The sequence below is a fragment of the Geotrypetes seraphini genome, chromosome 4 (assembly GCF_902459505.1).
Source record: "Geotrypetes seraphini chromosome 4, aGeoSer1.1, whole genome shotgun sequence".
NCBI lineage: Eukaryota > Metazoa > Chordata > Amphibia > Gymnophiona > Dermophiidae > Geotrypetes > Geotrypetes seraphini.
Window position 1 is genome coordinate 167415795 of NC_047087.1, and position 13683 is coordinate 167429477.

The window sequence follows — 13683 nt, forward strand, 5'->3', positions numbered from 1 at the left end:
ATGATATCTTCTGGCTCATGGGACCCTCGACCACCAGAGGGCATCCGCTGAAAATCAGGGGAGGGAAGTTTCATGGCGACTCCAGGAAGTACTTCTTCACCGAAAGAGTAGTGGATCATTGGAACAGACTCCCACTCCAGGTGATAAAGGCCAGCAGCGTGACGGATTTTAAGAGAAAATGGGATACTCACGTGGGATCTTTAAGGGAGTAAATTCAGGGGAGGGGATACTTGGAATGGGCAGACTTGGTGGGCTATAGCCCTTTTCTGCTGCTTTTTTCTATGTTTCTAAGGATCTTTTCGGGGATGATGGCTGAGAGTGCTGCACTTTGCAAGGACATCTGTATTGCAGACCCCAGGACTGCTGGGATATTAGTTTACTGTTGCTGTATTTGGTTTAAAAAATAATTTTGCTCTTTGTTAACGGTTTTGTGGTCTTTAACTATCCTGATTACCGTATTTGAAGATGTTAAAAAATAGAATACACCCTTACCCAGTTGCTTTAAAATCTGGCTTGGTAGGCAGCTTTGAGAACCTCTGGAGATAAATCAAGTTTCAAGTTTCAAGTTTATTAGGTTGTTTGTTGAATCGCTTAATCAAATTTCTAAGCGATTTACAATAAAATATACACATATGAAAACAAAAACATTACATACAATTTATCAATTATAACAAAAACAAAGGGAAAGAGAGGGAGAAATACATTTTTTATAGTAAAGAAAGAACATACAGGGAAAACACATAAGGAAATTAAAAAATGAGTAAAAAATAATTAACTAGAGTGACACTGTATAATAAAATTTAATTAATTTAAAAATGCGTCTTTAAACAAAAAGGTTTTTAATTCGCTTTTAAATTTCCCAAACACTTTCTCCTCCCGTAAAAACATAGGAAGCGCATTCCAGATCTGGGGAGCTGTACATGAGAAGATAAATTGTCTTCTTGTGCCTATTACTTTTAACGTAGGAATTGATAAAAGATTCCGTTCACTAGATCTTAAAGTTCTTTTAACAGAGTATGGAATAAGTAGTCTGAATAAAAATGCTGGAGTCTTATTTTCTAATGTTTTAAAGATAATAGTACATAATTTATGTGTAATTCTGTGTACGACTGGAAGCCAATGAGCCTTTTTAAGGAGAGGTGTCACATGATCGAATTTTTTAGATTTTGTTATTAATTTAATAGAAGCATTTTGAATAATTTGTAAACGTTTAATCTCTTGTAACGTAATTCCTGTAAATAATGAATTGCAGTAATCGATTTTAGACATCACCAGAGAGTGGATAAGAATATTAAGTGATCTAGGACAAAGGAATTTAGAAATGGATCGAATTTTCCGCAATCTATAGAAGGTGGTTTTGACAATACTACTAATGTGATCATGATAATTGAGTTTATTATCAAAAATTACTCCTAGAATTTTAGTATTTTTAACTAATTGAAGAGGAATATTTTGAATCATAATAGGAGTAACTAAAGAAAAGTTTTCCTTCCAAGGAAACAGCATGATGTTTGTTTTTTTAATATTGAGAGCCAACCTGTTTTTGTCCAGCCAATGATGAATTTGCTCCAGTTTCTCATTAATTGTCAGAATTTCATTTATATTGTTATTATTTAGAGGGTACAATAATTGAATATCATCAGCATAGGCAAAAACATGAAATCCTATAGATTGACATAATGTCAACAGAGGTGCCAAAAATATATTAAAAAGTAAAGGTGAAAGAATTGATCCCTGAGGAACCCCATATGATATTTGTGAAATAGAAGAAGAAGAATCATTGAAGATTACTGTAGATGTGCGATTACTGAAGTAAGAAGTAAACCATGCTAGAACATCATCTGTAACCCCAATAGATTGAAGTCTAGCAAGGAGTAATTCGTGATCAATCGTATCAAACGCTGCTGAGAGATCAAGGGATGTTAAAAGCACCGATTGATGATGATCCAAGAAATATTGAATTGAAGTTGTCATACCAATTAGTGAATGTTCTGTACTATGGTGTTGTCTAAAACCGGTTTGATTAGGATGTAACACATTTGTTTGCTCAACAAACTCTGAAATTTGCTTAAAGACGATTTTTTCTGTTAACTTTGCTAAAAATGGAATGTTGGATATTGGTCTAAAATTAGACAAATCATCATGATTGGCATTTTTATCTTTAAGAATAGGTCGAATAACGGATTTTTTCCAGTCTAGAGGAACTGTTTGTTGTTTCAAACTTTCTGTTACTAATACATGAATCCAAGGTCCAAAGATGTCAAAGTATTTTTTAAGAAGAAATGGTGGTATTGAATCTGCTTTTGAACTTTTGATATTCAGAGTTTGAAGAGTAATTTCAATCTCCTTAAGGCTCGGTATTTTAAATTTTGAACATTTTGAAAATAATACATCTTGGTCAATCTGATCTAATTCCATTTGAACATTAGCATTATTAAAGGTTTTCCTTATGTTTGAAATTTTTTCATTAAAATAGTCAGAGAGTTCTTGGGCAGTGGGAATTTTACTATTTAACTCAAATTGTTTTTTATTATTTGGTGTGATATTATTGAGAATAGAATATAGCATAGAAGGGTTTTTAGCTTTAAATATTTTCTCAGAATAATATTTCATTTTTGTTTGATTTATTCTTGCTTTATAGAATTCTGAATGTTCTTTGAAAGATGTAAAATTAGTTTGAGTTTTATTATTCCTCCATCTTCGTTCAAGGGTTCTCAATTGTCTTTTGAGAAGTAAAAGTTCTGCAGAGAACCATGGATTACAAACTTTACGGGCAGAGATGGTTTTAGTTTGAATCGGACTCAAAGTATCTAATGTAGTTTGGATAGCCATATTCCATTTATTATTTAGTTCATCTATTGCGCTAAGGAAGGATTCGGAGAGGTCAAGATCCCATGCCGCTTGTAGAGATTCGGATGAGAGATCCTTGAAATCTCTATAACTAATTTTTTGGCGTTTAATTTTATGGTCAATACTATGGATATTATATGTTAGAGAGATCAGATAATGGTCTGACCATGGAACTGGAAGGCAATGATTAAATGTAAAATTATTCTTTTCTGAGAGAGGAACTAATACCGAGTCTATAGAATGACCTGCTTGGTGAGTTGCCTGGTTTATTAATGAACATAGATCTAATTGATTGATATAAGAAAGGATGGTATTGGTGAAATTATTCTGATGGTCCTCGAAATGAATATTAAAATCACCCAAAATTAGTGGATTTAAAGATGAACTACCAAATTCAAAAAGTAAAGATTGTAGAAGAACAATATTTTCTGAATTGACTGGAGGAGGTAGATAAATTAGTAAGACATCTATTTTGGGAAGTCATGATTATTAAAGGCTGATGCCTGGTAGCTGTATTTTAGTGCTTGATAGTTTCAGGCTTAGAAACAGTGGATTGTTGGGCCCATCAGAATAACAGATGTTACAAATGAAGGGTCATGGTGACAGAATTCCAGCATCAATTTTGACTGAGCTGGGAGAATATAGGAAAAACTAGATGGAAAAAAAACCTGCCTTGTAGCAGTTTACTGCTACAAAACTGGGACAGGAACACTGTTATTTGGGTCCAAGAGGGTTGCCATTATATTCAGGGCTGTGGAGTTGGTACACCAAAATTTTGACTTCGACTCCAACTCCTACTGAAATTAGGCTTTAAATTTTTTGTTCTGGATCTAAGTTATATAGTTACCAGTACTTTAGATCTAGGGTGTGTGTATGTATAAAATTATAAATTCACCATGTGTTAAAATGTTGTAAGATTTTATTTTGAAACTGAAGTCGGTACCTTTGTTCGGTACTTCCAGTTTCGACTCTCACTCCATAGCCCTGCTTACATTAAAAAAAATCGGACTCTCAGATTTTCAAAAGAGAAACTCATTCTGTGTGCTATATAGTACAAAGTACAGATTCTCAACCTGCATCCTTGCAAAGTTCATTTTTTTTTTATACCGGCAATCAGTTTTGAAAATAGTGAACAAACAAGGTACTATTATCAAATGGTAGTCAAAATAATATAACATTCCCTCTCTTTACACAGTACTTCCCCCCCCACCCAAAGTGTAGTGAGTTCCATAAGTCCAGCACCCCTGGAATGTCTCTAGAAAATAGATATACTCGTAACTCATGAGGCATCTTTACTACACTTCTCCCTCCGTATTCACTGTGATAGGGGATTAACAGAACCGCGAATAACTTTTTCATATGTTATTCACTGTTTTCTATTAAAAACTTTCATGAATATAGTAAACTGCGAATAACATGGTGGGAGACCTGGCCTCTTCCTGAAGGAGAGGTGAAGAAAGTGCTGGGAATTGGCGATTTTCTCTGTAAACGCTTGGAATCAGCGATTTCTTTATGCAAGCTGATGCAATTTGGGGGGGAGGAGCCAGCAAGCTAAAACCCACAAATAATCAAAACCGCGATTACTGAAACCGCGAATATGGAGGGAGAAGTGTATTGCTGTTATAAATCCATTTGAGCAATACCTTGTTCCCGCCATTTCTGGTAATTATCCCATACTTTATGAAAAGCCATTAATCGTCCAGATCTTGGGGCAGTCGGCTTGGACATTAAGGGGGGGGAATTGATTAAGGGGCACTAACTGATTTAGTGCGTGCTAAATGCTAAGATGCCTGTTATATTCCTATGGGCATCTTAGCGTTTAGCACCCCTTGATGAATTCTCCCCTTATTATACAAAATCCAACATACAGAACACCACACCTAAAGAAGGTCCCATGCTGTTGCATGTGCAATTTTAGCCACGGTAAAGAGTTTGTGTACTACAGGCTTTACTGCAAATAGTTTGATATGCAACAAACTGGATTCCCTTTTACTCCTCTATCTTTCTCCTGTGACAGTTAATTCATATCAACTCTTGCAACAAGTGGTTAGTAGTCACTACCTGTATTGTACTCGTCCTATTATACTTGATTATAAATTGACGATCCTTATTCCCTCTCATAGTGCTTACTATCTATGTTTTCTTGATCTAATCTACCTCACCTCTCCTACATTACAGCACCAGTACATGTCACTGGGCATACACTTGACATATTACTTTCCTCTTATTCACTATTTACCCAGACTTATGTATTCCTTCCTATTCCACTCCCTTAGAGAGATAATTTTCTTATCAAGTGTGAACATAGACGTGGTAGTATGGAGGAGCATAATCAAAAACGTCGTCTAAGTTCCCCTTTGGCCTAAGGCCCTAGGCGCACAAAGTAGGCAGCAGGGAAATGTCCATTCTAAAAAAAAAACGTCCAAAATGTAGGTTTTTTTTTTTTTTTTTCCTAAGAATGGCCTAATTGTACTTTCAGCAGTTTAATCGCAAAGACAGCCACTATGTCTTACAACACATTCCTGACCAAAAAAATCGCCCAAGTCCCATATGCACAAAACAAGACCTTTTAGGCGAAGCAGGGGCCAGTCCTTCACCTAAAAGCACAATTCTCTAACCGGCGTCTGTCAAACAATGCCAGTTAAAGAGTCGTGGAACCATCCCATTCTTCTCTCCCCCCCTCCGCAATGATCGCGGCAGGAGAGATACCCAATCTTTCCTGCCAGAACCCCCTCCCCCAACCACCCCACCCCGAACTGGCATGTTCTTCACCGGCAAGAGAGATGCCCAGTCCCTCCTGCTGGACACCCCTTCTACCCCCACCAGGACACATTACCTTTGGAAGATGGAAGCAGTGCCTTTAACCACTGAGCCTCAGGTGCTTCCTTTTAGGCAAGGATTCCTGCTATGTTCAATTATTCTACTTTTTATTTTCCTGATTGTTTTATCTATATACAATAATGCACAAGGACAAATAATATATATCGCGTTCTGTTTTTCACAATTTGAATAATGTCGTAAAATATATCTCCTATTAGTATGTGGATGTAAAAATTCTGTAATACTTAGTGATATTGCACAAATTGAGCATTTTTCACAAGGATTTTTCACTATTACATTATATATACAGTATATATAAAAAATGTAATAGTGTAGTTCATTTCTACTACATTTTTCTTTAAAGTAATTAGCTCTTGCCATCTATCAATTTTTTTTTTTTAATAAGTCTTTATTGATTTTCAAGTAGTAACAGTGCAATACATATGAATCTGAACATATAACAAATCAAGAAAAGCACTTTGAACTTACAAATATTCGAAAGTAATCTTTTTCCCCCACCCCCTTTACTTAATCAATAATATAAATGCAATTATCCTTTCAATAACCCACTCTTATTTAAAGTAGTAATACATTCCCACCCTGGATGTGTAAGGAAATCAGAAAAAAGTTAAAGAGAAACAACAACTATATAGAAGCAATAAAAGATGCCAATGGGCCCCACACCAAGTTAAATACATTACTATGCCCCAGTATCTCAGCATTCATTTTTCATATTTGTAGCTGGAGCATAAGTTCGCCCACCAAAAAGGGAAGTTAAGGCAATCATAGTTCTTCCAATTACGTGTTATCATCTGCATGGCTATTCCCGTCATAATTAAGAAAAGCTGGCATTTATAATGATCCATAGGGGGTTTAACATGTAATAGTGTTCCACATATTATGACTTCATAAGTCAATGGGATTGATGACTCAAGTACAACATTAATTTGACCCCCATATCGACTTCCAAAAATTAAGTATCAAAGGACAATAGAATAACAGATGATCCAAAGTCCCTATATCAAGATGATAATGCCAGCATCTATTAAATTTAGAACTGTCTTAATTTTTGCAAATGAACTGGGGTCCAAAAAAATCTATCAATTAACAAATCTCTCTCCATCCTTTCATTCAGCGTCCCCTTTTTCTTTTTCCATCCTTCCTTTTAGCACAATGGTCTTAAACTCAAACCCTTTGCAGGGCCACATTTTGGATTTGTACGTAATTGGAGGGCCTCAGAAAAAAATAGTTAATGTCTTATTAAAGAAATGACAATTTTGAATGAGATAAAACTCTTTATAAATCTTTCCTTTTGGCTAAGTCTTAATAATAATATTGTAATTTATAGCTAAAGAAACATATGATCAAGAAACTGTTTTATTTTACTTTTGTGATTATGATAAACATTCTGAGGGCCTCAAAATAGTACCTGGCTGCATGTGGCTCCCGGGCCGTGAGTTTGAGACCACTTTTTTAAAAGCATGTCCCCTTCTCTCTACCTCCATCCTACCATCTAGTATTTCTCCTCTACCCTTTTTCCATCCCATCATTTCATTTAGTATGAAACCCCCCCCTTTCTCTCACCATCCTTCCATCCAGCGTCTCCCCATTTTTTCTACTCTTTGGTTGCAGTTGTTCTCACAACCCCCTTTCTCCTTCCTATGTTAACTCCTTGGTTTCTGTTCTCTCCTGCTGCTGCTTCCAACACAGGACCGCTTTGCTAAGGTGCACGCTGTTGGCAATGCTTGTCCTCTGCCCCCTCTGATGTCAATTCCTGTTTTAACAGTAACAGCATGCGCTTCAGCAGATCGAGCCTGCTTGTATTTTTTTCTTGCCGTTGCCAAAATCCAGACAAAAGCAGAATACTAAAAAAGCCACAAGGATGCCCGATGGAGCCCTCAAAAAGAGGATATTTCTGAGAAAAACTGGACATCTAGTAACCCTATTCAGCACAAACAAATCTTTCACCTTTGGCATGTAATGATTCTGTGCTTCTGGTTCTTTCAGGACTTGCTGGTTTTGCTAGGCTTTGTGCTGGTGACCAATATGAGGTAAGTGAAAGATGTAGGATGGTGGTGGAGCCATTTGATGTGGGGTGGGGGGAGGGGAAAAAGGAGAAAAATTACAAATACCCTGGCTTGGAAAATGCTATCAAAAAACATGGCTAACCCTCATACTCTGCTTTTCATTAAAATGTTTCATCTTCCTGTTGCAGCACAGTGAGAGAAATCTTTAAAGGGGTCCCCAACATTTAGATGCCTAACTCAATCCTTATCAACGGAAAATTTGTTTTTACAAAATCGCCATTAGCAGCCTTGTTTTTCCCAGATGACATTCTAATAGAAAAGTCATATTCAGATTTTAATGTGTAGGGGATAATGAGAAGAGTGAAAGGGGAATTTGTGCTAGTCTTCAGGATCAGGGCTAATGTATCTGGCATTAATGGTGTATCACTTCTGCTTTTTCATTTACCTTCCACCAACATATCCACCCCCAAAAGATTTTCATGAAATATGGCCGTCAGCGCTGGAAACTGAAAGGTCGTATAGAGGTGAACAGCAAGCAGGTGTGGGACAGCGAGGAGATGGTGTTCCTCCCTCTTATCACGGAGTTCCTTTCTATAAAGGTACAATCTCTCGGGGGATGGGATGGGGGGCGTGGAATTCCTCCAGCAGGATAAGAGCAAAGTGGGAAAGAGAATAGAAAGCTATAGGACCAAAGACATGAATCATGTCCTTGATGCGTATGGACTGATCAAAATTGGAAGTAGCATTCCATGTAGAACAGAACAGCATCTTTAATGGATAACTTTTATAAAGCTTTTTTCACATTTAAAATCTATTTTACAGGGGCTTTTGTGAAATTGTGTGGCTTTGTTCAGTTTGATTGCATTCAGCAAGAAGCTGTGAAGGAAGGGAGGGAGGTGGTGGATATTACTTAAAGTAATCACTTCTTATATTTGCTTGAACACTTGTCTTAAGGTGATCTATTGGGTAATTTTTTTGGATATGTTATAAACGCTAAGGTGTTTTCCATCTATTGTTCTGAAATTTAATGCAGATTTTAAGTGAAAAAAAATTACCCCTTTGGCTTACCTTTACTTTACATCTTTACTGGGGGCAGGTGGATATTTGTGCCTGGGCATTTGCAAGCTGCTGGGACTGGTTCTACCTTGTATAAAGATGCATAAGCACCATTATGAACTTCTCACTTAAGTATCTCCTTATAATATTGGTCACCTTAATTAATTAATTAATTAAATTTGGATTTCTGTCCCGTCCTCCCAATAACTCAGAACGGGTTACAAGCCAGCATTCACAGCAGAATGCATTTGGACAGTACAATGACCATATAGCAGCTTAGCATAAGTTTAGAAGAGCAGGGAATAGAGGACAGTTTGGTAGGGGTATTTAAGGGAACCACATCGGTTAGAAAAGTTGACAATGTAGTGTCTAGAAACCAAGCATAGAAGGGCAGTGACTTCTGGTCCGCTTGAGTGGAGGGGGATAGGGATTGAATGCAGTTGGAGTTTAGTTGAAGAGAAGGATCTTTATTGATTTCCGGAAGGTCATCAATGAGTTCTGTAACTTGATTTGCAGGGGTAGTTGGTTTCAGAGTTGAGGGATGAAGTGGCTGTAGGAGTGTTTGTGGGCAGTTTCTGACAGGAGAGACCTTCCTGGGGGAATGCACAGGTGCTTCTCTGTTTCAGAGCAGAGGAGATGTGTGGGTGTGTACAGAAGTAGCTTGGATCCTATGTAGGTTGGGGTGGTGGCGTAGATTCTTTCATGTGATATTACAAGGGCCTTGAATGCGCAGCGTTTGTTGATTGGCAACCAGTGCTCTGCGTGGAGGGCTGGGGAGATGGGTCATGGTAGTTGAGGTTGTGTAGGAGGCGGACTGCTGCATTCTGGACTCGCTAGAGGCGTTTAAGATCCTTTTTGGCAACTCCGTGAAATAAGGAGTTGCAGTAATTCATCCTGGAGAGAACATAGCTGTAGAGGAGTTGGGTTAGGTCTGGTTTGGAGATGTAGGGTTTGATCCTTCTCATTTGGTGGAGGTAGTAGAAGGAGGTGGAAACTACCTGAGAGATGTGGGTGGACAGGGACAGGTGGCTGTCCAATATTACTCCAAGGCTGCGTACCTGATCTGCTGCTGTTAGTGAGGTGGACTCCCATGTGTGTATTTGGTACTTTTTTCCTGATCCATAAGAGTTCAGTCTTGGAGGTGTTCAGCTGTAGTTTGTTGTTTGTCATCCAGGTTTTCATGTGTGCTTTGCTGATGTGTCCTTGGCATTGGAGAAGTTTACCTGGATTAAGATGAGTGCTTTCTTCTCTTGTAAATTAAATATAGGACTATGTTGCCTGAAAGCAAAACAAGTGGTATGTGCGCTTGATGCAAAACAGATAAATAAGTTAATTTATGAGGCAAAACTGATATACAATGGCTGCTTTGCTGGCTTCTATTTGGGATACAGCCTTTTAGAAGCCTTCAAGAAGATATTACAGCAGGGTACTGAAATGTCTGTCTTCATGCAAACACATGACACTTTCTTTTAAGGCGATGAATGATTCTTTTAACCTAATGTTTATAAACCTCAAAAAAAAGTGTCTGTGTTTCAGGATATCCATGGTGAATATTCATTGTTCCCGTTTACTTACCTTCCTTCTGTGAACCAGATTAATTTGTATGTATTGATAGAACCTGAAAGCCAGACTTGTTTAGTGTAGACATCAACAACCAGCTCTAGAAACTGAGGTACCTAGATGTGATTTGCTAAAGGTCACAAAAAAATTAGTCAGTTGCAGGACTGAACCCTCAAACTTAAAAAAGAGCTTTGCTTGTAGTCCGGATGCTTTGTTGAGGTCTGAATCCTTTCTTACTCTCCTGCTGCTGCTTCTCTGCAGGTGACCGAACTGAAGAGCCTAGCCAACCACGTGGTAGTGGGCAGTGTCTCCTGTGAGACCAAGGACCTGTTTGCTGCCTTGCCTCAGGTGGTTGCTGTGGATATTAATGATTTGGGAACCATCAAACTCAGCCTGGAGGTGAACTGGAAGTGAGTGATGATAGAGCTCTGTTTGCACTGCAGGATTTGGGGTGTTAAATGTACCTGTAAGGAAGGGCTGCCTCTTGCTGATACAGCAGTCAGTCTATCCCAGAGGCAGGAATTGGTAGAGTATGATGCACCGGAGCCTTGAGAAAAGTGAATGAGCAGCACAGAAGGCACAAGCCTAGCCTTCTGTTACATCCCTTCTGGATTCCATATGCTAGGTGTTCAATCCCAACCCGCAATCCGAGAGTTGCAGAAATCCAACACTTTTCTGAGCACAGCACAAAATAATAACTTTATTCTTTTATACCGCCATAACCAAAAGTTCTAGGTGGTTTACACTAAAAAGAGCTGGACAATCAGCGAAATACAATAATACAGTAAAAAATACAAATATTTATAAAATAGAATTTCAATAATAAAACTCACTAAGTAATAAACTTATCGAACAGAGTGGTCTTAATTAATTTCCGAAAACAGCCTTCTGTTACATCCCTTCTGGATTCCATACGCTAGGGGGCTCATAATCAAAAGAGAAAAATGTCCAAAAACCAGGCTAAGTCGTCACTTGGACGATCATAAACGAAAGACGTTCAAGTGCCGATAATTGAAACGGGTTTTGGACATGTTTACAAATGACATAGGCCTTCATAGTGCCGCTGAATGACCATAGCTAAACGGGGCATGTCAGGAGGAGTGTCAAGGGCAGGATTTGGGTGGGATGTGGGCAGGCTTAGACTTAGTCGTACTGCATATATAAACATGGTCTAAGTCACAAAAGCCCACCTAAAGTGACCAGAAAAGCACTGCAAACACATAGTACAGACCCTCACACACTACCCCAGTGATTACCGACCCCCCCCCCCAATAAAAATATTAATCACAACTTGAAAATTGTGCTTCCAGAACATCATCACCTGACAGCCTGGCATAGGAAAGCCTAGTCGTGCTGCACAGAGGAGTCTTAAGCCATCTTGGAGGTGGGTTAAGGACCCATGGAGAGGAGGACCCATGCCCATAAGCCCCTGTAATCACTGCATTGATATTGAAACATGTGCACTCCCCTATACACCCCCAAAACTCTTTTGTACTGGCATATAAGTGGCTCCTGCAGCCATAAGGGCTATTGGGGTGGTGAATAAGTGGGTCTAGGGGATTCTGGAGGTGGTTTGGGGGGCTCACCATGACCTAAAAGGGAGCTGTAGTGAGATGAAGACATGGCACCCTTTTTGTGAAGTTCACAGCAGTGCCCTGTAAGGTACCCCACTATTTAGGTGCTATGTCTGGGTGTTCAGTCCATCACTTTGCAGACCCCTCCCACGTTCAACAGGGCTTGTTCTAGGTGTTTTTGACTTGGATGAAAAGTTGGATGAAAATGTGGTATAAAGATAGACGATTTAGCGACTTGGACGATCAGATCGACAGGATGTATACTTAGATGATTTTCGAAACGGAAAAAAATTTGGACGTATTTTTTATTGATTTTATTTTTTTTAAAATGTGTCCTAGGCTGTTTTTTTTTTACTTTGGACGACTTGCAACTTTGACGAAAACGGATTTAGACGTTCCTTTTGATTATGCCCTCCACATGTTCAATCCCACCCACAGTCCGAGAGTTGCAGAAATCCAACACTTTCTGAGCACATGCTCCACCTACTTAGCCTGAGAGCCAGCAAACATATCCAGTTACAATTTCTGCAAGCAATCCATATAGAATTCTTCGGTTGCTCTGCTTTTATTTCTTATTTTTTCATGTAAAATTCATTTTCTCAGTGGCTTCAGTGCCTTGAGATCCCTTCCCAGTGGTCCCCTGTTGGAGGAAAGGACGCAGTCCCACAGTTCCAGACTGCTGCTTCACAGAGAAACTTTGTTGGATGTGCCACCATTCCTTGCTTGCCCGCTGACCTTGCCATGGGTTTCAAGCGCAGGCTGTATGAGTCTGGAGTGAAACCCACCTGGGTTTCAAGGCGCAGGCTGCCTTTCCTGCCCCCGACCGCGTGGCGAGGATCTTTGGGGGCAGAAGTCGTAGTCTGTGTCTGCTTAGTTGGCAGTCTGAAGATATTCCACTCTGGTCATTTTGAGAAGTTTGAGGCAGAAAAATAATTTCCTCCATTCACCTGCTGTTTAAAATTGCTGACAGGCATGGCACTGCAGAACTGCGAGTACCCTCCATTATTTCCTGTGGGAACTTCGAGGGTGGCTTCTGGATTGTTTAGTCATTTTTCGCAGTTTCTGAGGGTAGGGTTTGGGTCCCCCACCTCCCCAGACTCCAAATCACTATTTTTTATTTTCGGGTTTTGTTTATTTTTGCTGTTTTTGATGCGAATTTGCCGACAGCGGCTATCTTGAATTTAAACAATCTTTTTTTTCTAAGTTTTATTTCTACTGCAAAACCCCTCAATTTGATTAAAAATCATTTGGGATGGACTCCTCAGCCCCTAATCTGTTGAATGTGGACATGATTGCTGCACTGGATCAGCAACCGTGCACCATGTGCCGTAGCGCACTGGGGGGCGGGAGCTTCGGACTTCACTTCTTCCAAGTACTCGAGCTGGGGAATCGGCCTGGGTCCGTGCCTTCAGTAGAAAATCTCACCCAGAGGCTGTCCTGGTGTCTGGCACAAAACGCTTGCGTTCTGAGTCTGGGGACTCTTTTGGCTTGGCACATGTACCTCAGCAGAACCCTGCCATGGTTGTGGGGTGGGCCTTTGCACCAGATTTTATTTGGCTTCTCTGACAGGCATATTCTTCAGACCCCACTCGTTTGACACAGCTGGCGGGCGCGTCTGATCTTTCTCAGTCTTTTGTGCCTGTGGCGGAGCTTCCTGTTTGGGAGCCCTCTTGTCTGGCTGTGGCAGGCCTCGATTGCAGTAGTTGCCATGCAGATATCATGACTCTTCCGTCTCCTGACACTGCTTCTATATTGGATCCAGCTGTTACCCTTGCTGAGACTGGCCACCTCTACTG

At 39.5% G+C, this 13683-nt stretch overlaps 1 protein-coding gene across 6 annotated transcripts in view; it reads left to right on the forward strand.

The window, feature by feature from the left end:
• Nucleotides 1-13683, forward strand: part of RIPOR1 (RHO family interacting cell polarization regulator 1) — a 350808-nt gene that overhangs the window by 232910 nt on the left and 104215 nt on the right. For all 6 annotated transcript variants that reach the window (XM_033941973.1, XM_033941972.1, XM_033941974.1 and 3 more), the window contains 3 exons: nt 7678-7721; nt 8171-8296; nt 10575-10723. In XM_033941973.1, coding sequence (XP_033797864.1) covers nt 7678-7721; nt 8171-8296; nt 10575-10723 — 319 coding nt within the window. The remainder of the gene's footprint in view (nt 1-7677; nt 7722-8170; nt 8297-10574; nt 10724-13683) is intronic.